This window comes from Eulemur rufifrons, chromosome 7, assembly GCF_041146395.1.
Source record: "Eulemur rufifrons isolate Redbay chromosome 7, OSU_ERuf_1, whole genome shotgun sequence".
NCBI classification, from domain to species: Eukaryota; Metazoa; Chordata; class Mammalia; order Primates; family Lemuridae; genus Eulemur; species Eulemur rufifrons.
In genome coordinates this window covers 279025512-279052158 of record NC_090989.1, presented here as the reverse complement: position 1 = coordinate 279052158, position 26647 = coordinate 279025512, and the positions used below count along the sequence as shown (strand labels likewise).

The 26647-nt window shown below is 56.9% G+C and overlaps 3 protein-coding genes across 3 annotated transcripts; 1 reads left to right on the top strand and 2 right to left on the bottom strand.

Annotated features, from left to right (window-relative positions):
- Nucleotides 1-18: 18 nt before the first annotated feature.
- TTC16 (tetratricopeptide repeat domain 16) lies at nt 19-12750 on the bottom strand. The gene is made up of 15 exons (XM_069472169.1): nt 12733-12750; nt 11792-11964; nt 11398-11488; nt 11050-11193; nt 9582-9682; nt 9368-9497; nt 7670-7884; nt 6744-6988; nt 6231-6372; nt 4493-4658; nt 3821-3963; nt 3533-3728; nt 3362-3367; nt 1756-1831; nt 19-722 (listed from the first exon to the last, which is right to left on the bottom strand). Exons 1-15 carry the CDS (start codon nt 12748-12750, stop codon nt 19-21), a joined length of 2550 nt encoding a protein of 849 aa, XP_069328270.1.
- A 435-nt stretch (nt 12751-13185) lies between these two features.
- Nucleotides 13186-15415, top strand: PTRH1 (peptidyl-tRNA hydrolase 1 homolog). The gene is made up of 5 exons (XM_069474693.1): nt 13186-13345; nt 13691-13910; nt 14172-14271; nt 14443-14488; nt 14589-15415. Exons 1-5 carry the CDS (start codon nt 13208-13210, stop codon nt 14775-14777), a joined length of 693 nt encoding a protein of 230 aa, XP_069330794.1. The 5' UTR covers nt 13186-13207; the 3' UTR covers nt 14778-15415.
- CFAP157 (cilia and flagella associated protein 157) lies at nt 14978-21578 on the bottom strand. Its single transcript, XM_069474691.1, has 9 exons — nt 21409-21578; nt 18538-18809; nt 17679-17832; nt 16947-17214; nt 16566-16696; nt 16168-16318; nt 15695-15861; nt 15337-15523; nt 14978-15046 (listed from the first exon to the last, which is right to left on the bottom strand). The coding sequence occupies exons 1-9, from the start codon at nt 21576-21578 to the stop codon at nt 14978-14980; spliced, it is 1569 nt and encodes a 522-aa protein (XP_069330792.1).
- Between the last annotated feature and the right edge of the window lie 5069 nt (nt 21579-26647).

Below are 26647 nucleotides of genomic sequence, written 5' to 3'. Positions count from 1 at the left end.
GAGGGGCTCAGTGGCCCCTCAGAGAGCGTAATAGTTGCCAGTGTCCTGACCAGCCCCGGTGTTGCTGGGGCTCTGGCTCAGGCTCCGGGTGGTCTTGGTTTTGCTGGTAGCTAGGCTTGGTCCCCAGATGGACTCAGCATTGGAACTTGAGCTTGTGCTCTGGCTCCAGCTCTGGGCAGTCTGAGCCTTGCCAGGCCTCTGGCGCTGGCGCTGGCCCTGGCTCTGGTGCTGGCTCTGGCTCTGGTGCTGGCTCTGGCACTGGCCCTGGCTCTGGTGCTGGCCCTGGCCCTGGCTCTGGTGCTGGGTGGCCTCAGGCTTCCTAGATCTCCAATCTAGGTCAAGGGAAACCTTGGTCTTGCTGGAACTTCGGATCAGTCCCCAGCCCTGGGTGGCATCAGCCTTGCTAGATCTCCAGCTCTGGCCATGGGCAGGCCTGGACTTTCTGAGCCTCTGCCTTGGGCTCTGGGTGGCCTTGATCTTCCTGGGCCTCCGGCTCTGTCCCTGGGTGGTCTCGGTCTTGCTGGGCCTCTGCCTCGGGCCCTGGGAAGCCTTGGCTTTTCTGGGGCTGTGGCTCAGACGCAGGTCCTCCCTGTTGTTTCCGGAGTCTGAGGATTGAGTCTTCAGGAGTGAGGAGTCGGAGAACGTCACAGTGGTAGCCGAGGTGCTCCTATATTCCTGGCAGGTAGTTGACGTCTCTGTCTCCAGGGTGCTCATGGTCCTGACTGGGAAGGGTGCGCCGAGAGCACCCATCAGCCCTGCCCCGCCTCCCCTGGACAGCTCCAGGAAAAGGGGCCTCCAGGTCTCACCCTGGCCTATATCCCTGAAGCTTTGCGCGGCTGAAGGAAAAGAAAGGGCTGGCGGACCACAGCAACCCAGCTCGCCTCGGCTCCCTAGGCCCTGAGGTGGGTTGGGGCTGTGAGATGCAGGGACGATGCCCGAGGACCCCCCTTGGCCCTTGCCCTCTGTGCTCCTGCCACATAAACAGCCCACAGGCTCTGGGCCCCTTCCCCGAGCAGTGCCCTGCTCCACCCGTCCCATACCTGGCCAACCCCTACTCTTCCGTCAGGTCCTAGAAACCTCTTTTGGCCCCCCAAAAGGGGCCTAAGTCCACACATAACCCCCTGGGCTTCCCTTGCACTGTCTTCCACACTATCTCCTGCTGTCTTGCCCCCTGCGTGCCTTCCTCCTTTTAGAGTCAACTTAGAGCTCACGCCCCAGGGCGAGGACTGTGCCAGTCATCCCTGTCCTCGGTGTCGAGCACAGGTCTGGCCCAGGGCACACTGCATGTGAATGAAGGAAGGGGCCTGGGCACTGCCATTTCCTCCCTACCAAGGACTGCGCACCCTGGCCCTGGGGGCTCTGGGTGGGGCAGCATGCCAGGTTTTTCACTTTTGTCTCCTCCAGGCCAGTGCCCAGCCGAGTAGGGGGAAGAGCCTCTCGGATGTGCACAGGGCTTGTGGGCTCATTTCAGGGATAGGCCTGGGAGGGGAACGAGCATGAGCAACAGCAATGGTGATGTGCCTGGGAGCAAGACTCAGCCTCCCTGCCCTGCGCTGGGCATCGTTCTACTGAGTCCCCACCACACCCCTGCAAGATTGGGACTGTTCCTCCTTCTCTGGAGCCATGTGCCAAGGCCACACAGCTAGAAAGAGCAGAGCCCAAATTCACACCCAGGCCAGCCATCTTGGACCCCTGGCCTTTGACCACTCCGCTGCTTGGGCTCACTTAGGCCTGGCAGGAGCACCAGGGACTTACAGCCCAAGACAGAGCCTGAAGAGGTCTGGTCGAGGTAGCTGTCCGACAGGGACGTCATCTTGTCCGGTTTCTTCTCCTGTGGCAGGAAACAGACTGGGCTGTCCAGACCGTGAGAGGCCCCAGTGGCCATAGCTCTGCAAGGCCAGCAGGTGCTGGGGCCCTGCAGTGAACAGGGATGGTCCTCCCACGCTTAGTGCTCCTCAGGGGCACCAGGTTGGGGGTGGGGGAGACGTGGAGGAAGCAGAGGACCAGGCTGGACAGGTGTGGAGCCAGGAAAAGGGCAGTGGGCAAGCGGCTGCTAAGGCTTGGTGCTCCCGCCTATGAGATGAAAATTAGTTCCAGTGTGGGACAGGCTTCTGTGACTGTACAGGCCGTGCCGTGGGGCATGGTTACTGAGGGCATTGAGTGCCTCCGTGCTCGACCTCATCTCATCCTCCCATCACCTGGGGGAGGGAGAGGAGGCCACTGCTGTCGGTGACCACCTCACAGACCAGGAAACCAAGCCTCTGTGCACCTGAGCAACCTGCCCAGTGCCACTCGGCTAAGAAGCAGAGAAGCCGGGTTTGAATCCAGGTCTGTTGGGCTCCTGGGTGCATTCACACCGCAGGCAGTGAGGGACACTGACGTGCCCTGGGCACCAGCTGGGCACTGGGCCTGTGCTCTGGGCTCGCTCACTTCAGCTCAACATCTCCCTGAGGGAGGGAGCCCAGGGTGACTTCAGGGGGTACACAGAGGGAAGTTCTGTATTTTTATATTTATTCTGTGAGCTAGAAGAATGAAGAGCTAGCACTTTCCATTTGTGGCAAGGGACCCTAGAATTCCATTTGCTTCAATTGCTCCATTTGCTTCAATTGCATTAAGTCTCCTTGGAACATAAGTGTACCTGCCGTCTGTCAGCAGAATGGAGAAACACGCTGTTCACGGACAGACGGACTACTCTACGGTAGCAAGAAGGAGCGGGCTGCTGCCACGCGCAGTGACATGGAGGACTCGCACAAATGTGACGTTTAGGGAAAGCAGCCAGAGACTGGAGGCGCACATATTTGTCCATTTACTCGAAGGAAGAGACCCGTACGTGGCACTGGGAATCAGGACAGCCTGCCGAGGGGCTGCAGGAGGGGCTGAGAAGGGGCACCCAGTGGCTTCGGGGGAGCTGGGAATGTGTCCTTTCTCAGTCTGGGTAATGGCATTATGGCTGTATTCAGTTTGTGAAAATTCATTGGCCTGGTCACTGAGGATTTGTGTACTTTTCTATGTTTATGTTACATTCAATAAAAGGTTTTTAGAAACAAATTTAAGAATTAAGAAAATTCTGGGGGGGTAGCGGGGGAGGGACATATACCTACATGATGGGTGCAACGCACACTACCTGGGGAACGGACACGCCTGGAGCTCTGACTTGGGGGGAAAGGCGGTACATGGGCAACGTATGTAACCTGCAATTCTGTATCCCCCATAACAATAAGATGAAATAAAAAAAAAAAAAAAAAGAAAATTCTGGCACAGGTGGCTAGTGTACCCAGCAGAATTGGTGAAGGTGACCATGCAAAGTGTGTGAAGCCTCCCTCTGAGGGCCATGTCCTCACGTACCCTCCCCCAGGAGCACCCCTTGCTGGTACCATCTCCATCTCACAGCAAGATGTCCCTAGCCCGTCACACAGCTAAGGCGTAGCAGAGCCAGGCCTGCAAGCCTGTAGCTGGCCACATCCCTCAGCCCTGGGCCGGGCGCACTCTGCCGAGACCCTGAGGGTCCCAGGCCGTGGTGTGTTCCACTCACCTTTTCTTTTTTCTCTGCTTCTTTCCCCTTGGGGACCTTGGCCTGTCCCGCTGAGCTTGCTGGCTCTACCGGCGGGATCTGGGCTGTGGCCTTCACCTTCAGCTCTTTGGAGGTCTCGAACAGAGGTTCTTCCTGCTTCCATGAGAGCTGCAGGGCCCGGGCCTTCTGGCGCTCTAATTCCCGCTCCCTGAGCAGCCTGCCAAGCCATGGCCCCAGGCACTGGGTCAGTCTCCCTGACCCACCCTGCCATCCATGGGACTAGACAGCAGCCCCTGCTCCGGGGCTTACCCCACAATGCCTTGCGGGCCGCCAGCCTGCTGACTGCTCTCCACCAAGCGCTGCAGCTGCAGCCGGGCCAGGTGGGCCATCTGGCTGCCAAGCACCTCCTTCACCGACATGCCCGGGAAGAGGTTGGTCATCAGCGGGAGCAGCTGCCATGAAAGGAGGTGACCAGATGCAGGTGTGGCCCAGAGCAGGGGGCAGATGGCACAGTGCCACCCTGCCCTTGCAGAGTCCCACTTGGCCCTCCTCGGGGCTGAAGAGGGAAAGGTTTTGCAAATTGTTGTTTTTAAAGGGCTGGACCTTTTAAACCCAGAACTAGCAGGAGACCATAAGAAAGGGACTATTCCAAGAGTTATCACTGACAGTGAGCCCACTGTGGGTTCTGCAGCCAGACAGATGTGGGTTTGACTGCTAAGCTGTAGGATCTGGGGCAAGGGAACTGCCTGGTCTGAGCCCTACTCTCCTCTTAGGTGAGTTGGGGGAGGGGTGATAATGTTACCTGTTTTGTGGGGTGGTGAGGAGGTTTAGACACCCCCCCTCCGCATGTGGGAAATGCTCTGGCATTAGCAGCTCTTATTATTGTTATCAAGCCAGGTTTCTTTTGGGGATGGGGAGTATCTTCAGGCAGCCAGGGGTATACAGCCTGGAGCCCACTCTCCTGGGCCCACAGGCACCCACCTTCGGTTGCTGGGGGTTGAGAAGCAGGACAGTAGCAACATCCTGGCGGGCCCCAAAAATGTTCTGCAGGAGCTGCCGGCTCTTGGCCCGGTACAGGTAGTACTGGGCCTTCTGGGGGTTGTGCTCGATGGCCACGGAGAAGTGTTCCTCCGCCCTCTGGAACTGCCTGCAGGACAGACAGAGTGGGCCCCAGGCTGCCATGAGCTCGGCCACCTGGGGGGAAATGGCAGCTTCTGGGCCCCACTGAGGAGTTTGTGGAAAACCAGGCTGGGCTCTGCTTCCCCACCATTCCCCTCCCTTTCCTCCAGCTACGCCCTCAAGGGACCGAACACTCGGATGCTGGTGTGAAACCCCAACATAAGTGAATATTTTTATGATCTTGGGGCAGAGAAAGGCTTTCTGAGAATGCCGTAAACCCAGCAGCTAAAATGAAAAAATTAATTTGACTAGGATTAAATTCTAAGTTATTGAGTAGCAAAAACACCCCAAAGAAAAGCAATATATAGGGAAAATATATTTTGCCATATCCAGCAGACAATTAGTTAATATTCTTAGCCTGCAAAGAACTCTTAATAACTCAAAAACATTTTTTAATTATTTTACTTAGAAACTGCCCCCTGAGAAAAAATTCTTTAATGAGCAATTTTTTTTTTTTTTTTTTTAGAAACAGAGTCTTGCTCTGTCACCCAGGCTGCAGTGCAGTGGTTCAGTGCGATCATGGCTCCCTGCAGCCTCCAACTCCCAGCCTCAAGTGATTCTCCTGCCTCAGCCTCCCAAAGTGCTGGGATTACAGGCATGAGCCACTGCACGCAGCCTTAATGAGCAATTTAATAGCAAAATGGGCAAAAGATTTGGGCAGGCCATAATGTCCAATAAACACACAAAAGATGCCAAACTGCACTAGCAATTTAAATGTGCAAAGTCTGCAAGAGAGATTTTGTTTGTTTGTTTTGCTTATTAGATTAACAGTTGAAAAATAGTCTTAACACCGAGTGCAGGGGAGATTTGGGGAAATCAAGGCTCTCTTTTCCTGGGGGAATTTTATATTGGTTCATTGTTGTTGGAGAACAATTTGATATTATTTATTAAAATGTTAAATGTTCACATTTTTTAACCCAACAATCTAACCTACAACTTTACCACTATGAATGCACGAAAGCATATGTCCTGGGTGCTCATGACAGCATTATATATAATAAAAAACTGAAAACAGTCCAAATATCCGTCAGTAGAGGATTGTCTAAAGAAATCAGCTGTCCCTGCACAGAGTGGAATGCTACACAACAATAAAAGAGAATGAGATAGTCCTATGTGTAGTGCCCTGGAAAGGAAAAAAGCTGGTCAAAGGACAGTTTAGCGTGATCTCACTTTTGTAAAATAATAATTGTTAACATATACCTAGGAAAAAGTCTGGAGGAATCTTCACCAAACTTAGGGGGAAGGGCGTAGGAGGTAGGTATTAGAATGATAACTCACATCCTGAGTTATTTATTACTGAATACTTAAATTTTTTTTATAAAAAGCATAATAAGAGGAAAAGGGAAAGCTTTTTAGTGAAGACTTGGAAAATAAAATTGATATTTAGGAGATATAACCCGGAGAGCAGCATCTTGACCCACGGACCCCAGCAAGTGGCTTTCTGCCAGGCCCGCCCCTTCCCGGCCCGGCCCCGCCCCCAGGCCGGCCCCGCCCCGCCCCCAGGCCGGCCCCGCCCACTAGGGGGCCGCAGCCCGCGCACCTGCGCCTCAGCTCGCAGAAGCCCATCTTCTCCTGCAGCAGGCCCATGCGCATGTTGGCGCCCTCGTCGTGCGGGCTCAGCGCCAGCGCCTGCTTGTAGTCCGCCTCGGCAAACGCCAGGTGGCCCAGCTGGAAGAAGCAGTCTAGGGTCCGGGGGCGGGGGCTGAGTGCTGGGGAGACCCCCAATGCAATACCCAGGAGCCCAGCCCAGCCCGCTCCAGCCCGGGGGGCATGGCCTGACGCTGGTGACTGACAACGCTCGTAGGCGGTCGCGGTCCCGGTCCCCCTAGTTTTCTGGGCGTCTGGGCACCTTTTCCCAGCCGCCTATTTCTGAGCATTTTAAAGAGACTATAGCCAATTTAGGTAAGGCAACATTGCCCAGAGCGTGCCCTGGGACACTGAGACTATTAAATGTTTCCTCTTTCCCTCCTCCCGCCCTACCTCAGGGGCCTCACGTGCCCAGGCCTTAGAGACTGGCGAGTGGCCCACCCCGGCCCGGCCCGGCCCCGCGCACCGCCTCGGTTGATATAGAGCCCCTTCTCCTGCTGCTCGTCCCTGAGCGCCTTGTTCAGCAGCAGCACGCCCTCCTGGTAGGCGCCGCGCGTGTAGCAGTGCACGGCGAAGTCGTTGTAGGCCAGCAGCAGCTGGCGCTGCGCCTGCCGTACCATGTCCTCCTGGCTGTCGCTCAGCATGTCCAGCGCCTTCAGGAGGTCCTCCACAGCCCCGTCGAACTCCTGGAGCCGTCGGTACATGATGCCCCTGGGGGAGGGCATGGCAGGCAGCAGGGAGGGATGTGAGGGCCAATGCACCCCCACTGGCTGGCAAGTGGCGGGGCCTGCCACTGCTGCTCTGGGCCCCCGCCCTGCGGAGGTGGTGGTGACCCCGGCCCCATGCAGGCGGTTTGTCCCGGGGAGCTGGCTCTGGATCGCTACTCGGATAACCTGCTAGTCACTGGTTATTTTATTTTTCTCAAAACTAGCTTCCCTCTTTCTTTTTGGGAGCCAGGTGCGCGCCAGCCTCTATATTAAGGCCTTTTTATATGCAAGAGACAAGTTACGCCCACTGTTGAGATGAGAAAACCCAGGCTCAAAGAGGTTAATTGGCCCCAAATCACATGGTAAGTTCTGGGGAGACTGGATTCAAACCCAAGTCTCATCCACAGAGCGGGCTGACGCTCCCAGCATGGATTGCTGGGAGGCCTGGGGTTCTAGGATTCCTGGGATAACTGGGAAGCTGCCGCCTGCCCCTCTTCCGGGAGCAGTAACAGAGACCACCTCCGTGACACCTTGATTTGACCCCATGGGAAGTAGGGAAAGATTATTAGAGGCTAGATGGGGAAACTGAGGCCTGGAGAGGGTCAGGGACACTCCTTAGACTACACAGCAAGTCTGTGGCAGGGCAGGGCCTGGGACACAAGGCCAGCACCTCCCCACCCAGTACCGGAAGAGGAAGAGGCTGGGGTCCAGAGGGTTGTTCTCGATGGCGCAGTTGATGCGCTGCAGTGCGTGCTGCAGTTTCCCCTGCACGGCCAGGATCCCGGCTTCCTGGCGCGCCCGCTGGGCCTGCTCCACCATCTTCCCGAGCAGCGCCCTGGCCTGCGGGTGCTTGGGATCCAGCAGCAAGGCTCTGTGCAGGTCCCGGTAGCAGAGGTTGGGCTGCAGGGGCGGGGTGGGCTCAGAGGCACAGGCCGAGCTGGCCCTGTCCTGCCCAGTGGGAGGGAGGAGGGGCAGCCCTCCAGGCCTGTAGGGGCTTTTCTCTGGGCAGGCTGGCATCATGCCATCCCTCCTAGGTGCCCCTGTCCCTCCTTTCTGCCTCTTGAAGGGACACGGAGCACTGTGGGGAAATCCCTCCCAGACCCCATCCCTGTTGGTCCCTTTCCAGGTGGGACCTCAGGTGAGCCAGGTCAGCCTTGATGGTTTCTGCCAATGCCACCTCTTTGCAGGACTCCTGTGGGGTTCATTCGAGGTGGGCGGGGAGTGACCTCCTGGCTGTGACTGCCATGTCCTCTCTATCCCCTCCTGCATTCCCTCTCTCACTCTGACCTTTAAGCCTGAGAAAACTCTGACCAGAAAACTCTGACCAGAAAACATCCCCCGCCAAATGCCTTCCACTGGGTGTACAGGTCTGTCAGTCAGTCAACAAACAGTTTTAGCAAGCACCCTGTTTCCTGTAGGGCAACTGGTTGGAGGGTGAACAGGACAAACAGTGTGGACAGCAGGTGTGAGTGGAAATTGGGAAGGAAACGGCAGAAGCCAGGAGCAGGGCTCTGGACAGCGTCAATGAGAACTGGCTGCCTGACCTGGGGCAAGTCACTCTGGGCTGGTCCTTCCTCTGTGAAAAGAGGACAACAGGTGGTGTCCACCTCAAGGGTTACTGTGTGCCTCCCAGATAAACTATGCACAGCAGAGGCTGAGGTGGCAGGCGCAGCAAAATCGCACAGCCAACAATAATGATCAATAATTACTAGTCTCATGCCATTGAATCACTTGTGGGACACCGAAGCCCAGCCCCTCGGCACAGGGAGAGGTCCCTGGGTGGACTGCGCCCCTGGAGCCACTCCTGGTGGGCAGCACTGCTCCCTCCGGAATTGCAGGCTCACATTTCCAGCCACCCCCAGGATGGCCCCACCTGGGGAAAGGAGGCACCCAATTCCGCCCACCTGTTCCTCCCTGTCCTGAGTTTCCCAACTCCCCATCATCCAGGTCAATGCCAGGACACCAGGCATTGTTCTGGATCCTTCCCCTGCCTTCAAGCAGGGAAGGAAGGAGGAGAGGGGAGGAGGAAGAGCTGGCTGCCTTATCTCATGGTGCCCTGGGTGCCTTCCAGATGTGCTTCACACATTATCTGCTCAGGGACGTCTCCCCTGGTCTGTGAGCTCCATGTGGGCAGGGAGGACATGGGTCTTTTGCCTTGTGGTTTCCATGGGGCTCAGGACAGGGCTGGCACGGAGCCAAGGCCCAGCAACGATGGGACAACTACCCAACAGGGCAGCCGAGCAGTCAGGGCAGGTTGGGGGGCTGTCCAGGGAGGACAGTGACCCTCCACACTGACAGCCTTCCTCCTCGTATAATCTTGGGCATGCTGGGGACTCCAGGGCTGGGGGCGCACCATGCACCTGCCCAGCCCTCCCTGCTCTACCTTCTGGAGGAAGTTGTAGAGTCTGGCCCGGAGGATGTAGATGTCAGCGTTGGTGGTGCCCTGCCTCACCTCCTTGGTGATGAGTGAGAGGCAGTCCTGATGCCGTCTGAGGGCCAGGAGACAGGCCATGCTGAAGGGGGGACAGAGGGTGCTCTGTCTCCTGGGTGGGAAGGCAGGACAGGGCTGCGGGAGGGAGGGCCGGCAGGGCACTCACCATCGGTAACGGAAACAGGGTTTCTCAGGCTGGAGCTCGGAAGCTTGCAAGAAGACAGTCAGGGCGTCCAGGAAGGCGCACTGTTCAAACAGACATTGGCCCTGGGGACACAGGGGACAGTGAACTCTGCCTGCAAGCCTGGCCCAGCTGCAACCACTGCTGGGGCAGAAGGGAGAGAGAAGGGGAATAGGGACAGAGCTTTCTAGATCTAGGAGAGACTTGAAGAGACAGAGACGGAGGGATACAGAACTGGGGAGAGACAGCGATACAGAGAAATTCCGGAACAGACAGAAACAGAGGAGGCCTGGAATGCGGACGAGAACAACAGAGCTGACAGTAGCAGGCGACAGCCTGGACCAGGGCTCTGGGTGCCCAGCCCTCGCCAAGAAGCTGAACTTGTTATCCCACTGGTGCTCGCAAGCATCACCCTTTTGGATGAAGGAGCTGAGAGGCTCAGAGAGGTGAAATGACTTCCCCACAGGCACACAGGAAGTGGCAGTGCGGGACACACTTCCCCAAAGCCACATGAAACACATGGTTTGGGTGTCCTGAATGTTTCTTTTTTTTTTTTTTTTTTTGAGACAGAGTCTCACTCTGTTGCCCAGGCTAGGGTGAGTGCCGTGGCGTCAGCCTAGCTCACAGCAACCTCAAACTCCTGAGCTCAAGCAATCCTCCTGTCTCAGCCTCCCGAGTAGCTGGGACTACAGGCATGCGCCACCAGGCCCGGCTAATTTTTTCTATATATATTTTTAGCTGTCCATATAATTTCTTTCTATTTTTAGTAGAGGTGGGGTCTCGCTCTTGCTCAGGCTGGTCTCGAACTCCTGAGCTCAAACGATCCGCCCACCTCGGCCTCCCAGAGTGCTAGGATTACAGGCGTGAGCCACCGCGCCCGGCCCTGAATGTTTCTTTTTAAGAATTAAATATTTTTTGACATAGAAAAAATCATCAAAGTTGTCAAAATAGAAAAAAATCAGGACTTTGTTGGTGTTTTATGGTTTAATATTGTTTTTATTTTCAATTACAAACAGGGCTCACTATTACGTTTTTAGTGCTTAGAGCGGCTAGACTGTTGACCTGTGCCATCTAAGACAATAGCCACTAGCTTTGTGTGGCTATAGAAATTTAAATGAAGTAAAATTAAATAAAAGGTAAAATTCAGTTCTTCAGTCACACTTGCCACACTTTGACGGCTCAACAGTTCCATGTGGCTCATGGCTACCATAAAGGACAGTGCAGAGAAGATCACTGTCATTATTGCAGAAAGTTCTATTGGCCAATGCTGTAAAATTTGACCACCTCTCCCTGGCAGTAAACCAAGCTGGGAGGTGAGAGGGGCAGTAGGCAGGGACACAGACACAGGGACAAGGAGACACCCAGGGAGACAGAGCTGGTCCGAGGAGCAAAGAAGCCCCCCATAGCTGGACAGAGGTGGGCGCCTTGCGTGGCCTGGGGCAGCCCCAGGCACCTGCAGGTAAAGCACAAAGGTGAGCCGCTCCAGGTACTTAGTGTTCTCTGGCTGGACTGAGTGGGCCTTTCGCAGGTTCTGGGCAGCCGAGGAGAAGTCGCAGAGCTGGATGTAGGCCTCGGCCCGCAGGGCATAGAATTCTACCTGAGGGTGAAGGGACATGACTGGTGTCCCCTCCCCACCATCCACCCCTCAGAATAGGGGGAGGACTCTGCTTCCTTGAGGCTTGACACCCAAGTCCCTGCAGGTAGGAAGTTCCTCTGGGTGGCCCAGAGAGGAGGGGCCCAGACAGGGAGGGGGAAAGTGTGTGCCAGCAACTGCCTGTGCCCACCCAGACCCACCCCTCACCAGCTGGGGGTCCAGGTGGAGGGCGCGGGAGAAGAATAGCACAGCCATCTCACACTCCTTTTGCTCCAAGCACAGCTGGCCTTGGTGGTAGCTGTGGGGACAGGGGGTACAGGTAGAGCGGCTGGCCCTGACTTTGGACCAGCCCAGGGCATATGGCTGGGGTAGGGGATGGGGTTGGGGGAGGAGGGGGAGAGACAGAGACCAGGGAGGGCAGGCTGGCATTCTTAGAGTCCATCCAGGCCATCAGCCTTTTATCTGATGAGGTGGAGGAGCCCCGTGACACAGTTGAGTTCACTGAGAACCAGAGAAAGAGAGTAACTGGCTCAAGGCTGCACAGCATGTTAGTGGCTGTGAGGGCAGAAACCTGGGACCCCAGAGCAAGGTAGTCACTTACTACTCCCTGACTTTGAGGGGCACTGTTAACCCTTTGGGCTTTGGTTTTACATCACAGACGCTCTGGAACACCTGGCTGGTCCCAAAGATGCGCTGCACGGTCCCCTTTGGGACTGGAATCACCCGTGGCTTTGGGATGTTCTGTGAGGGAGACTGGTCAACCTTGAGAGCATCCTAGAACGGAAGGACAGCAGCTGGGGCAGCCTCAGAAGCAGCCCTCACCCCCTACACACTCTCCCCAGGGTTCCACGGGGGGAGGAGGGGAGGAATGAGGCACACACAGTCGGGGCCGGGGGCAGCACTCCCAGCCCCGTTCCTCTTAGCATTGTTCCGGCCCATCTCTCTCCAGTCTTGCCTCTGTCCCCCTCCCACCGTCAAAGTCGGGGTTCAGGGTCCTCAGCTCACACCACCCTCTGCTCTCCTCCCTGGCCCCACCTCCAGCGACCGACACCCAAGGCTCTAACGCCTCCAGCTCAGGCCCTCTCTCAAGTAGCCGGCCTACGGGGTCCTGCAGCCCCTCGGATATCCTGCGGGACCCTCACACCCAGCAGCCCACTGAGCACCTCACCTGACATCTGCTGCCCCAGGCTTTCCTACCTCCGTGAGGTCACCTTCCCCACCAGTCACCTAAGCCAGAGGCATATGTCCCGTTGGCCCTCAAATCCTAAATCTTCCACTTTCTCAAAATTTCTCATTCCTCCTCTTCCCTCGTCCTCTTGTCTGGGCCACGGCCATTTCTACCTCCAGCTCCCGCCCCGCCGTCCTCCGACCTCCCGGCCGGCCACATGTCCCAAGCCCTCCGATCTTGGCACAGCGGTCAGGGCCTTCCTGAATTGCACCATTGCCACGGCCCCTCCCGACTTCAAGCCTTTCTTGGGAACGCAGCCTGGTCTCTCCACCCTGGCCCTCTGGCCCTGCGCTGGCCTCCTCCCCGGCCCGCACCTCATTAGAGTCCGCCATGAGCCCCTTCCAGGAAGGGAGCCCACGCGGCTCGCACGCCCCGGCGGCCACAGCCCTGCTGTTGCTAGGCACCATCTCCAGGACGCCCACAGGCTCCGCCCCTTTGGCCACGCCCCCGCATCCCAGGCTGTGGGAGCCGGAAGGAGGTCAGGAAACTTTCATTAGCTGGGGAAGTGGAGGCCTGCAGCGGGGAAGGGACTTGCCGGTTTCCGCCGCGAGGCAGGGCCATAGCGGGGGGCACAACGAAGCCCCCCTTTCCCAACCGAAGGTTAAGCAAAGGCTCCGAGAGTTCCACACGAACCCCACAGGGACACGGTGACGCCGAGCCGCGGAATGCGCGGGAGCGCCCCCACACGGCCACCGCCCCGCCGCTTCCGCCCCTCAGGAGCATGGCGGCCGCGCCGCCCGGCCCGGATTGGGCGCCGGGGCCGCCCCTGGGCAGTTGGCGGCGGACTGGATGACGCTAGGGGGCGGGGTCCGGGCCGTGAATGGGGGCAGCATGTCGCCGCCCGGCCTCTTGCGCGCTGGGCTGTGGCGGAGTCCGGCTATGAGCCGGTGCGTTTTGGAGCCTCGGCCCCCGGGGAAGCGGTGGCTGGTGAGTGGAGTAGGACGGCGACGTAGGGGCTCCCGGGCCTTGGCTCCAATTCTGCCATTTGTCCCGGCCGAAGTCCCCCAAATTCCTTATGTCAGTTTTCTTATCTAGAAAATGGGTCCAGTACTAGAGGGGCTCCAAACTTAAGGAACTCCGCTGTTGCACTGGGGGGCCCTGCCTGCCCAGCCCACTGGAGTCCCCAGAGGTTTCTGGGCCCCTACTTCGCGCCCCTTCGCCACCCCAGACTTGGTCTGCCTCTCTCCCCCTCTGCTTTGGGTCCCAGGGGACGTTCTGCGATCCGGGGTGGCAAGAGTTGTCGGGCCTCAGTTTCCCTGGTGCTGCCCGCAGGTGGCTGGTCTGGGGAACCCCGGCCTGCCTGGCACGCGGCACAGCGTGGGCATGGCGGTGCTGGGGCAGCTGGCGCGGCGGCTAGGTGTGGCGGAGAGTTGGGCGCGCGACCGGCGCTGCGCCGCCGACCTCGCCCTGGCCCCCCTCGGGGATGCCCAGCTGGTCCTGCTCCGGCCGCGGCGGCTCATGAACGCCAACGGGCGCAGCGTGGCCCGGGCCGGTGAGTTGAGGATGTCAGGGGGTGGGCTGACTGGGAGGGCGCCTGGGCCAGAGAGGGGGACTCTGGTTGTGACTGATCCCCGGTTCACGCACGTCCAAGGGCATGCTGAGCTCCAATTGCTGCATGGCCATGGGTGCTTGTAGGGGCCTCAGTTTCTTTATACGTGAATCGGGGTTAATTGTGGCCCCTCTTATGGGAGTCGGGACAATGCCCTTCTGGGCAGAGCAGCAGTAACCAGAGCCACCGTTTCCCTGTGCCAAGCGGAGATGTTTGGGCTGACTGCGGAGGAGGTCTACCTGGTGCACGATGAGCTGGACAAGCCCCTGGGGAAACTGGCTCTGAAGCTGGGGGGCAGTGCCAGGTGAGGCCCTGAGCTGGTCAGGGTTGGCTGGGGATGCTGGCCTCCCAGCTGGGGTGGAATAGGGCTGCGGACCCAGTCTCTGCAAGGGATGGGCTGCTCTGACTGGGCAGGGAGGGGTGGAAGGGTGCTAACCCAGGGAGTCGCTAACTGCCCCTCCTGCATCCCTTGAAGGGGCCACAATGGAGTCCGTTCCTGCATTAGCTGCCTCAACTCCAGTGTGAGTCTGCCCCTCTGTCCCGCACTGGGTCGGGTGGGCCAGCACGGGTCCCCCTACCCACCTCACCAAAGTTCCCTGGGCCCCTCTGGCTCCCCCACAGGCAATGCCGAGGCTGCGGGTGGGCATCGGGCGCCCGACGAACCCTGAGGCAGTACAGGCCTACGTGCTGGGCTGTTTCTCCCCCTCGGAGCAGGAGCTGCTGCCTCTGTTGCTGGATCAAGCCACTGACCTGCTCCTGGACCACATCCGTGAGCGAAGCCAGGGGCCTTCAGCAGGTGTCAGCCCCTGACACTAGTGTCCATGGCTGCCTGCCTGACTGCAGTGCCACAGGCCTAGCCATGGCCACACAGCTGCCACGCCAACCTTGGTATCCACTATTTATACACTGTTCTCTGGGCTGCTCCGGGCTGCCCACAGATTAAAGGGGGGGACTGTAGCTAGAACGGTCGGTCCGTTGCTGGAGTGTGGGGTCGGTCTTCTCTCTGTGTCCTACTTGGGGTGTAGAACATCAGGAAGACTAAACTTTTTGAGCCTTTTTAGAGAACTGGAGGCGTGGATCTGTAAGAGTAAAGATGCTGTCTTGGAAGCTGAGGCCTATTGAGGGGGAGCCCACCCTTCCTCTGCCAGTGGGGGAGGGAACAACAGCCACCCTCCCCCAGGTGATACGTAGGCATGCCTTAGCCCTCTGAGGCCTGGCCACACCTTTCTTCAGCCCATTTTACAGATGGGGAGGCGCAGAGAGGTCTGGCCACATCCCCAAGGCCACACAGCTACTGCCTGGCAGAGCCCCACCTTGTATGCGGGGCTGGCTGCCATCTTGCTGTCCCTGGGGCCCTTGGAGCCCTCACCTCAGGGGTGCTGTGTGCCCGGAAGGTCTTCATACGGGTGGCATGTGAGAGCAGCCTGAGGTCCTGGGGGTTAGGTGGGACGTGGCCCTGGTAAGGCACCAGGCCTAGATCCCCGGGCTGGTACGTTGCGGTGCCGGAAAGCTGCTGGTGCCGAGACCCGACCCTGGGCAGCTGGATGTTGGACCGGCTGTTGGGGAGTTGGGGGGCATCACCTCCGTTTCACAGATGAGGAGGCAAGGTGCAGAGAAACGTGGGGGAGCCAGGTTTCTGGCCCAGGATCAGCTGAGCACAGTCCCTGGATGGGTCCGTGTCTGCGTCCCCTTTCCCTGCTCCCCATGCTGCCTCCTTTCCCACTCACCTCTCCTTGGGTGGGCCTTGGGGCTGGGACTCCTGGCGGGGACACACAGCCATCGGGGGTCTCAGGGCCATGGCAGAGCTGAGCGTGGCCAGCAGTTGCTGCAGCATATCTTTGCAGTGCAGCAGGAACACCACGTCGAAGTCGCCCTCCTCTTCCGCTTGCATCTGCTGGTGGGGCAGGGGGATCAGGCCCACAAGGGCCCCAATGCCTGCCCTCCCCTGGGAAACTCCAGCCCCGTGCCCATTGCCCCCAGGTGTTCCTGGCTGTGGTGGGATACCCATTCTCCTGTTGGGAAGACTGAGTGAGGCTTGAGGCCTTCTAGAGCCTCAGAGAAGGACACACTTGTCAGGAGTGTCTCAGGGGCAAGAGGGGCCTCTGAGCTGGCCCTAGCCAACCCCTTCCAGGTCTGTTCTTTGCAGGTAGCTTCTGTCCCAGGCCTGCTCCCCTCACACCCTCCCCTGCTTCCTGCTTACCTGCAGAATGTCCTGGAGCATGGAGGTGGCCTGGTTCAGTGTCATCTCCAGGCTGGCCCGAGCCCTCTGCTCTTTGGCCAGCTTTTGCTGCAGCTGCTGCACTTCAGCCTGCTGCTGCTCCAGCTGCAGGTTCAGCTGGTCTCTCTGGCCCCTGGGCCCGGGCTCGGGATGAGTCAACGGCCTCCCCCTCCCGGGGCTGTGGCTGGTGCCACCTGGGGCCATGGGCCCTGCCATTTCTCTCCAGCCCACAGGGTCCCCATCCAGCCCCAGGCCTCAGCCTATCTGACAGGCCCCTCTAAAAAGGGGAAGTCACTGGCCCTGGGTCATTTAGCCAAAAAAGGCTGGGCTTCAGCATCACCTCCACCTGCTCCCACCCACCTGGGCCCTCCTGGGCACACCTTGTGGCCTGGCTGTCGGTCTGCAGCTGCAGGAAGCTCTGCTCCAGATGGCTCAGCAGCAGGCGCAGCTGCTTGGCCTCCGCCATGCTCTGCTGCTGCTCCCGGCACTTCTCGGTCAGCATGAGGATGATCTGTGGGTGTGGCAGGTGGCCACGAGCAGAGCTGAGCAGAGCCCCCATCTCCGGGGGTGGCTCTGCTTTAAAGCAAATAAAGAAAACCCAGAGCTGGCCCAGCACCCTGGAGACCCCTCGAGTGGTGCCACCACCCAACCCCCTGCCCTCAGCCTCCCTCCCTCGTTACTTGGCGCCACCCCTGCAGGGTGCTCAGGGTTCCCTCCTGCCATAAGTGCCAAATGCCCTGTGACAGGGCTTGCAGGCGCACCTTCTGGTGGCCTCTTCTGTGGCTGGCCATGACCTTCTGGGTGTTCTCCAGCAGCTCCAGCTGTTTGCACAGCTCGTCCTGGCTGCCCTTGAGCTGCTCATTCTCCTGCAGCAGCTGCACACCTTGCTGGGACATCTTGGCCAGCTGCAGGGTCACGCTGCTGTTCTCCTGGATGGCCCGCTTCGTCGTCTTCCACATCTGGTTAGTGGCCACCTTGTGGAACTCGGTGGCTACCAGGTTCACGCGCTGGATGATCTCTTTCCTGAGTCTGGTTAGGAAGGTGGCGTGCCAGGGGTTCAGGCAGGGTAGGCACAAGCCCTGGGCACCCCTCTTGGGGTCCCCAGAGTGCCTAGGGCCATTAAAAACCTGTGCTCTCCCCTCCAAAGGTGTGGGGCCATGGGTAGGGAGCTCTTCCCTGTATACCCTCTACATCTTTGGAATTTGAACCATTTTAATTACCTATTACATAAATAAAATTTAAACCACCAAATGTGGCAAAAGGAAGTCCAGGAGTCTTCAATGCCAGCATGAGGACTGGAGCATGGGGCCTTACTCATTCTCCCCTCCACAAATCTCCTGCCGGGATTCCAAAGACAGCAGGGTGGGGAGTCAGTGACCCAGTCCAGTCCCCCCAGTTGGAAGCCGAGGGAGGCTAAGACCTCAAGACTGGGATGTGTGTGGCCCCGGCCATGAGGCTGCAAAGGCCACAGAGGGCACGCCCCGTCTGCCCACCTGTCCTTGTCCAGCACCGACTTCTTCTCCAGGTTGTACACATAGTCCTTGTATTCACTCTCCTGGTTCCTCAGCTGGTCCTCCAGCAACATGAACTTGTCTGTGAGCTCCTCCTTCTGCAGCCGGAACTCCTCCAGGGCTGCAAGCTTCCCCGCTGGCCACCGCAGAGCACAAGGATGATGAGGGGCAGCCTCGCAGGGCAGGGCCTGGCGGGGGCAGCGAGGCCCCCAGGTCTCTGTCCCTCCTGCCCACGTTTCCCTGCCCTCCCTGCACTTCCTGATCCCGTAGGGCTGGTCTGCTGTCCCTATTCATGCCATGCCCGGTCCTGGCCACCTTTATTGCCTTCATCTGGCATGTCTGGGATGTCTTTTGTCCTCCCCTCCACGAATCTTACGAAGCCTTGCTCAAGTTCCACCTCCTTTAAGCAGCTTCCCTCACTACTCTCCCCCCTTCTCACAAAGGAACAATGACAACAGCACCTGCATTTGTATACCTCCTCTGGGCCGCCTGCTCATGCTATCATTTGAGCCTCAACAAGCCCCTGCCAGCTGGGTGACCTTGGGGAAGATACTTGACCTTTTCAAGGTGCTTCCTCATCTACAGCTGCGGTGGAGGTGAGGTTTCCTGCCTCACAGGATTGCCGGGACAATTAAGGAAGAGAACATGTGCCCAGACGCACGTGGCTGTTGCTACTCAAGGTAGCCACGTTATCCCAGTTGCACAGGTGAGACAGCAGGGGCAGAGAGAAGTGCTTGCCCAAGGCCACGGGTACAGTCAGCCGTACAGCTGGGATTTGAGCCCTGGACCCTGTGCCCCTGTGGCGTGTGCCTGCAGGCTCGCAGCCCAGTCCCCTCCTCACCAAGGACAATGTTCTCCGTGGTGAGCTGGTCCTTGGTCTCCTGGAACTCGTGGCGCACCTGGGCTAGCTGTGCCTCGAAGGCATCCTTTTCCATCTCCTTGGCCAGCTGCAGGCTTTGGAGCTGCTCATTGAGGTCCGTGATCTCATCCACCCGCTGGCTGAGCGTGCGCTTGAGGAAGGCCACGATCTCCTTCTTGTTGTTGGCCAGCTGGTCAAACTCCTGGCGGAACAGCTTCTCCTGCACGGCCAGCTCGTCCCACTTCTGCTGATACCTGGGGCAGGGGTGGGCAGCAGTCCTGGGGGCGGGCCAGGCAAGCCTGGCCTCCGGTGCGGCTGGGCCCACCTTCCCGGGCACCCCCGCGCCTCCAGCCATAAAGGACCATGTGAAGCTCCTCGTGGTCTGAATCCAGCCTCATCTCCCACTGTGCCCCATGATGGGTGGTCACAACCACGGCCTATGCCTGCGCCCAGCCTTTTATGTTCATTACATCACTAGAATGTAAGCTCCACGAGGGCAGAGCCTTTGCTATGTTCACAGGTACGTCCCCAACACCTGTGCCTGGTACACAGCAGGTGTGCAGTGTGCATTTGCTGAATCTTCACAACAGCCCATGCAAACGTGGGTGCCGTGACACTATGACGATCATCCCCACTTACAAAGTTGAGGAAACTGAGACTCAGAGGGAAAAACTCCCAGTTACTAAATGGCAAACATTGAACCCGAGTCAATCTGACCCTAAAACCAAGGCTCTTAGCCAATCCCTGCCGTTGCAGTTGGCCAGCTCTGCACCCCTCCCTAGCACCTCCACAGGTGCCAGGACCCCAACCCTAGCACTCCAACCCCAAGCCTTTGCACCTGCCATCTCCTCTACCCTTGTCCATTGAGTGACCCCCATGTTGCCTCCTCAGTGGACCCTTGTGGTCCTGAGCGATGTTTGTGGCCTCTCCTTGGTGCCCTCCCATGGGATGCCCCTAGACCCATTGGGAAGTAGAGACCTGAAAATATGCCCCTGTCCCCCACCTCTGTATTCCCAAGGCCTGGCAAATAGCATGCACCCAGTAACTGTCTGCTAAATGCACGTTTCCTGAATACATCCCACCCGATGTCTCGGCGCAAGGGAAGTCTGAATTTTAAGAGAAGTTTGTTTAATTTTAAGCAGCATCACATAACCGATTTACTGGTTCCAATGGAATAACTGAAGTTATTTGGAAAGTTGTTTTACTTCATAATTTCTGCAACCAACATCTCTTGGATGGCTACTGCTTTGTACACAGGGCACTTCAGGGGTGTGGGGATGAACGATCTCCTTTGTGGATCAAAGAAGCAGCCTGGCGTACGGGGTCAGGGAGGACAGGGCTCCCTTCCTGGTGCCTCTTCTTTCTGGGGGTGCGTTCCCCTCTCTGAGCCTCAGTACCCACATCTGTGTAAGGAGGATGATGTCAGGACCTCTCATGGGATTGTCACAGGGACACGGTGAGCACCAGAACAGGGCCTGCCTGGTGCCCAAGAAGGACTCAGCATTAGCTGGGATTATCTGCAGCACTGGTCATCTGAGGAAGAGCCGCTGCCTACTGCTTTGTCTTGTTAAGGGTCACCCCAAGACTGGGGCTGGCACCTCGGAGCTGGGAGGAAACTTGTTTGTTTTTAGAGACAGGGTCTCGTTCTGTCACCCAGGCTAGAGTCCAGTGGCATGATCACAGCTCACTGCAGACTCAAACTCCTGGGATCAAGAGATCCTCCTGCCTCAGCCTCCTGAGTAGCTGGGACTACAAGTGCCACCACACCTGGCTAATTTTTTTCTTTTTTTTTTTTTTTTGGGTAGAGATGGAGTCTTGCTATGTTGCTCAGGCTGGTCTTGAACTCCTGGGCTCAAGCCATCCTGCTGCCTCGGCTTCCCAAAATGCTAGGATTACAGGCGTGAGCCACCATATATGGCCTGAAACTGGTTATAAAATGAGAAAAAGCTGTAGCTCATGCCTGTAATCCTAACACTCTAGAAGGCCGAGGCGGGTGAATTGTTTGAGCTCAGGGATTCGAGATCAGCCTGAGCAAGAGCGAGACCCAGTCTTGACTAAAAAAAAAAAAAAAAAAAAAAAAAAAAAAAAAAAAATAGAAATTAGTTGGACAACAAAAACTATATAGAAAAAATTAGCTGGGCATGGTGGCGCATGCCTGTAGTCCCAGCTACTTGGGAGGCTGAGGCAGGAGGATCCCTTGAGCCCAGGAGTTTGAGGTTGCTGTGAGCTAGGCTGACACCATGGCACTCACTCTAGCCCGGGCAACAGAGCGAGACTCTGGCTCAAAAAAAAAAAGAGAAAAAGGATGAGCAAGTGAACAAGTTCTAATGAAGAGTACGGATCACTCCCCACCACCGCCCATGTCACACACAAACAGACCCCAAGATAGAATGCCACAGTCACGGAGGGGGGTCAACCTTCCTCATTTACATTCGAGGAAACTGAGGCCCAGCGCAGAGGAACAACTGGGCTCTGCAGCTGGGTAAATCAGAGGGGCAGAGGCGCCACTTCAGGGGATGGAGGGCCACATGGTCCACCTGCCTGCCAGGGGGCTGCCCTTATAACTCATCCCACTGATATAAAGAGTGTGGGCAGGAGGGAAGTGGGGCTTGCCTGGGGTGGGCCCAGGGCTCTGGGCCCTGAGAAGGAGGGGCGGAAATCCATTCACCGTCAGCATCTCAAAGCCTCCCAGTGGTACCTAATGAGGAAACTGAGGCTGGGGCGGGGTGGGGGTTGGACATGCATGGGAAACCAGAATACAGGTCTAGGGCCCCTGGCCGAGCCTGCATGGTGGCCATCTCGGAGTGGGGCCTCTGACCAGAGCACCAGCCTCCTGCCCACCGGCCCACCCACCGGGCCAGCCGGTCTTCCAGGTCTCGGATCTGGATGTGGTAGAACTCTCGCGTCTCCTCTGCCAGAGGCATCTCCATGGGCTTCAGGATCACACCAGCCTCCTTCTTGCCCCCCTTCTTCTTGACCTCAGGCTCCTTGCCCCCCTTGTTTGCCTTCTTTTTGGGAGCCATGGCTGAGGGCAACCACTGCTCCCAGGGCCCCTTTAAGAGGCTGGTGGTTGCTAAGGAAGTTGGTCCCATACATAGCAACAGACTGAGCTAGTGAGGCTGGGCTTAAAGGGGCCCTGCCCTCTTCCTGCTGGCACCTCCCCTCCAAGGCAGCCGGCATCATGGGGGCCCTGGGCAGGGTCCCGGGCGGTGGGATCTTAGACAAGGGCGCCAGGCTCTCAGGGCACTCTTATGGGGGGGAAATAAGTGACATGGGAAATGTGAGAGTGGGCCGGGGCCCTAAAAATCACCGTCCTGCCCTTTGTGCTGACCTCAAGATGCAGGCCAGGGAGGGGAAAGGGGTGGGCCTCCTCATGGCCTCCTAGGACCAGAACCTGGCCCTGAGCCCAGGGAATGCCTCCCCTGAGGCCTCTGAGACCCTCTTGTAATCCTTTGGTGATGCAAGATCATCTTTCGGCTACACAGCAAGATCATTCTTTTGGTTTCACCCACAGTGGGGTGGGGAGACATCACGGGAAGAAACGGACGTTTTATGTTGGAGGCTCCCACCTGGGGTCCTGGGACGTCCTTGTCCAGAGGCTGGTTCAGCTTTCCACAAAGCTTAATGGAAGTGGTCCATGTGCCCAAGCTGACCCCGGGGCACACAAAGGCCCATGCTGTAGATTTGGCCTGGGTCACAGCACCCAGGGGGAGGGGGTGCAGCAGGTGTCTTGCTGGCAGCCGTGTGCCCCTCTGGGTCTGTCCCCAGCCCTGGTCTCAGCCAGTCATGCCTGTTTTCCTGAGCCCACAGAGGGATCAGCTTTGAGATCTGTGTGCCTCTCCTTCGTCTACACCAGGATGGCTGCAGTCCCGTGGCAAGAGTGACCAGCTGAACTTCTAGGCCAGCCTACCAGGTGCTGGGGGCAGGGAAGGGGACACTGCAGGTTGGAGGACAGTGCCTTCTGAGGTTTGCTTGGAGATTCTTCTAACGCTCCCTGTTCTGGGGCCACCACCATCTGCCCCAGGGACACCAAACTGCTGCTTATCCAACTGCCTGCTGCGTCCTCCTTTGGGGACGGACACTGATGGGCCCCAGCTGCTGGGGCTGCCAGGCCACACATCAGCAGCCCGTCTTGCGGCTGGGTCTTCTGAGAGGAGTTGGCATCAGCCCAGGACGGAGGCGGGCGGCCTGGTCACAGCCACCTCTGGGAGGCTCTGGAGGGAAGGACACCTAGGCTCCAGGGAGGCCAGGAGGCCTGGCACCATTAAACATGCCCTGACGCCTCGGCCACCTCTATGGAGCATGTGACATGGTGATGTGACGGGGATTCATTCAGGGTGTGTGTGTACATGTGCACGTGTGTGCCTGTGTGTGTGATCTAATACTACCCCCTCCACTGGGAGCCACGAGGACCCCGTCTGCCTCGTTCCTGGCTGCTTCCCTAGAGCCTAGGACGAAGGGCTGGCACACGGTGGGGCTCAGGAAACACCTGCGACCTGAATGCAACAGCACGGGGTGGGGACTCCGGAATGGCATCATAAGGCTGACGGGCCTCTCCCCAGAAAAGCTATGCTTTAACTGGCCAAGGTCATTTTTTTTAAAAGAAAGAAACAATCACTTAAAGTCTCTGGAAATTGTCCTAAGGCATGCAGTAGACGGAGAAACCTTCATTCAAGAAGATCTACCAGATTTTCACAAAAATGAGTCTGTAGCATTTGAGCAATGATCCACCTTTTACCCTCTGTGGTATGACAAGAAATACATATATCTGGTCTTTGTCCCTGGTTGTTGGCACAGTGCTCCTAAGCCCCTTGGAACTTCCTGAGTGATAGGAGCCTTTGCTGTACACAATAAGCCCCCATTAACCATACCTGAGCTTACACTAATGAGGTGACACGTTGGGACAGACAGCTCCAGGGTGGTTGCTCACCAGAAGACCAAGCACGTAATTAGGGCATCAGAATGTCCTGCTTTCTCCTCCCAACCTGCAGGGAGGGGAGAGGTGTGGAGATTGAGTGGCCAATGATTTGATCAATCAGGCCTACGTAAGGAAACCTCCATAAAACCCCCCAGACAGCGGAGTTCAGGAGCTCAGACAGCGTCTGGGCTGGTGAATACGTCGAGGTGCCCCCACCTCGCTTCCTGCATCCCTTCCGTTTGGCGGTTCCTGAGTTGTATTCCTTATAATAAACCGGCGACAGTAAGTAAAGTGCTTTCCTGAGTTCTGCAAGACATTCTAGCAAATTCTCAAACCTGAGAGGGGGTCGAGGGAAGCTCTGAATTTGCAGTTGTCCAGGCAGAAGTGTGGGTGGTCTGGGCACCCCACTGGGGGCTGGCATCCCCAGGGGGCAGCCTCGTGGGGCTGATCCCCTGACCTGCAGGGTCTGTGCCAACTCTGGGCAGTTACTGTCAGTTGAAGGGAATTGTTTGTTAATCTAAAATAATCAAAAGCAGGGCCAAATCTAGTTCAAAGAGAATTTATTCCAACACAAAGGCTGAGGACGGCCCTGCCCAGGAAGCAATGAATCCAGAGGACGGAAGTCGGCGTCCCAAGTGTGGAGGTTTGGGGTTGCTTATGTAGACAAGCTTAGGGAACTTTGGCAGAATTTCAGCATCCTTCTGTGTAGGGCTTAATGCATAGTTACAATCTGACCAGTCGAGGTGGTCCTTTTCTTTTGGGAAAGGTATATTTAACATTCCACACTGAAGATGTGACAGTCACGGGGTCTTGTCCTGTGCCCTCAGCGTTAGGCACAGGACAAGGAAGGAGGCAGGTAATCTACAACAAAGATCAGCGATTGGAGGAGGGAGGTCTGGTCTCTGGTCTTCCCTAGTCACTTACAGAACAGGAACTATGAGCAAGAGAGTCAAGCTATAATCTAAGAAGCAGAATTGCAAAACACGCTGTGTGACTCAGATCATAGTTATGCCTCTCCCACAGCTTATTGCTTTTGGGGTTCCAACAGCTTTAAAATTTTATTTATTTTCACATTTGGGGACCCAGCTGGTGGCAGAGAATTGGAGAATTGGTGTGAAGAGTGGCACGTATTTGGTGTCAGAAAAAAATCATACACCTGCCGTCCCCCCACCTCCCAGCAGTTCCGTGTTGCGGGAATTTTACGTGGGGTGCTGTACTCTGGGCAGGTGTGGCCGAAAAGGCAGGGCTCCCTCACCTCCCAGCTCCTGGTCTGCGTCTCCATTTCCCCCTGGGAGGGGCAGGCTGCTGGCCTTTCTCCACACTGCCCCAGCCCCTCATTCCAGCAGGTACAGCAGGCAGGACTTCCCCACACAGGCCGACGCGGAGGGAGGAAGTTCTACTGCAGGTGTGGCAGGTTGACAATACTTGGACCCTGGTGGCCCCATCCCAGCTGGCTCAGAGAGTGGAGGTTCCGCCCCAGGAGGGGCTAAGACCAGAGGCTGCTGCGCCCCAGTGCTCAGTTGCAGAGCAGGGTGTGACTCCGGGAAAAGCAGGTCCGCCCCCAGCCTGGGTGCAGCGGCCGTGGGTTGTGCTCTGGGGAAAGGCAGGCCGACTCGACAGGGAGCCCCACAGCTCCGCAAAGGGGGCTATATTTTTTTTTTTTTTTTTTTTTGAGACAGAGTCTCACTCTGTTGCCCGGGCTAGAGTGCCGTGGCATCAGCCTAGCTCACAGCAACCTCAAACTCCTGGGCTCAAGCAATCCTACTGCCTCAGCCTCCCGAGTAGTTGGGACTACAGGCATGCACCACCATGCCCGGCTAATTTTTTCTATATATATATTTTAGTTGGCCAGATAATTTCTTTCTATTTTTAGTAGAGACGGGGTCTCGCCCTTGCTCAGGCTGGTCTCGAACTCCTGACCTCCTGACCTCGAGCGATCCACCCGCCTCGGCCTCCCAGAGTGCTAGGATTACAGGCGTGAGCCACCACGCCCGGCCTTCAAACACTCTATGTCTAAGGGCTGTCAAAAGACAAAATTACAACAAATTTAAAGATCTTGATTGGCTGTTATTTGCGATTCTAGAATTGGGCAACACCTCGTTCTATCCCATAGGATGGTGTTACCATGAGCTGGGCACAGGGGGTTGGTTATACAGACAGAGAAGGCCAAGGACAGCGGAAACGGAACAAAAAGCGGATTGGTTGTTTCCAACTACTTTCCTTGCACAGGTTAAAGCAGAGGCGACGTCCTTCCTAAGCCAGCTAAAACCGGCTTTAAACTCTCACTCTCCTGATTCCACGGAAGGTCAGATAAACTTAGTTTCCGCTTGGCGCGTGGAACCTGCACATGAGCGGCTCCATTTTGGTTTGGCCGGTTGGGCCTGCGTGCAGCGGCTCAGTCCAAACCAATGACCTCCTGTAAATTTTATTTAACGATTTCCCCCTTTGGGTCAGGCTCCAACCTTGCGGAGAGTGTGACCAGAACTGCGGGCGTCAGTGCTGCTGTCAGTTGCCACCACGCTGGGTTTCCCGTCTCAGCACGCTAGTCACAGGTTACAGCGTGTCACGATCACGCATTTCTTTGGATTTTTGTCAGTCCAGACAGGAAGAGATCATTTGACATTAACAGATGGCTGTACGCAAACATTGAAAACCTGGGAGAGAATACAGTGCACCAGGGAGACTACTACGACTACGTGGAGGGTAATATCTAGAGTTCGGAGCGTGCCCCTTGGCCAGCATCCCCAGGTACCCAACCAGCTAAAATCAAATAGATCAAGGAATGAGCTAGATGAGGAGTCCACCCATTTTAACTAAGTAGTCTGCTAATTTTTACAACTGAGTCTCTACAATACCAGATGTCTTTATCCATACGTAGCAGGAAGTGTCAGCTACTGCACAGATTCCTCCCTGCTCCGGTAGTAGATAATCTAGCGTCCCATGACTGAATTAAATTAAATCAGGGAGTGAGAGCAAGTAGATCTAGAATCTGACTCTGTGTTATAAAGGGACGACGAGTCTAATTTGAACAACAGTTGTGTATCTAACATTTCATCAGGTTACCTGCAGAAGCTACTAATCGTGGAATTCTAGCTACAGTGAAAGAGGTAGGCGTACCAAGGGAAAATTAAGAGGTAAGAATTTCATTACAATAAGGAGTCCTCTTCTCACATC

What these genes read in the sequence shown, in the direction of transcription:
- CFAP157 (XM_069474691.1), bottom strand. Translation starts at nt 21,578, where the DNA reads ATGGCTCCCAAAAAGAAGGCAAACAAGGGGGGCAAGGAGCCTGAGGTC. An exon ending in CTGGAAGACCGGCTGGCCCG is followed by an intron (nt 18,810 to 21,408) that starts GTGGGTGGGCCG and finishes CCCCTGCCCCAG; the next exon opens with GTATCAGCAGAAGTGGGACG. An exon ending in CAAGGCCCACCCAAGGAGAG is followed by an intron (nt 15,524 to 15,694) that starts GTGAGTGGGAAA and finishes ACTCCCCAACAG; the next exon opens with CCGGTCCAACATCCAGCTGC.
- PTRH1 (XM_069474693.1), top strand. Translation starts at nt 13,208, where the DNA reads ATGACGCTAGGGGGCGGGGTCCGGGCCGTGAATGGGGGCAGCATGTCG. An exon ending in CCCCGGGGAAGCGGTGGCTG is followed by an intron (nt 13,346 to 13,690) that starts GTGAGTGGAGTA and finishes TGCTGCCCGCAG; the next exon opens with GTGGCTGGTCTGGGGAACCC. An exon ending in GCGCAGCGTGGCCCGGGCCG is followed by an intron (nt 13,911 to 14,171) that starts GTGAGTTGAGGA and finishes CCCTGTGCCAAG; the next exon opens with CGGAGATGTTTGGGCTGACT.
- TTC16 (XM_069472169.1), bottom strand. An exon ending in TCCACCTGGACCCCCAGCTG is followed by an intron (nt 11,194 to 11,397) that starts GTGAGGGGTGGG and finishes CTTCACCCTCAG; the next exon opens with GTAGAATTCTATGCCCTGCG. An exon ending in GGCCCGCAAGGCATTGTGGG is followed by an intron (nt 3,729 to 3,820) that starts GTAAGCCCCGGA and finishes ATGGCTTGGCAG; the next exon opens with GCTGCTCAGGGAGCGGGAAT.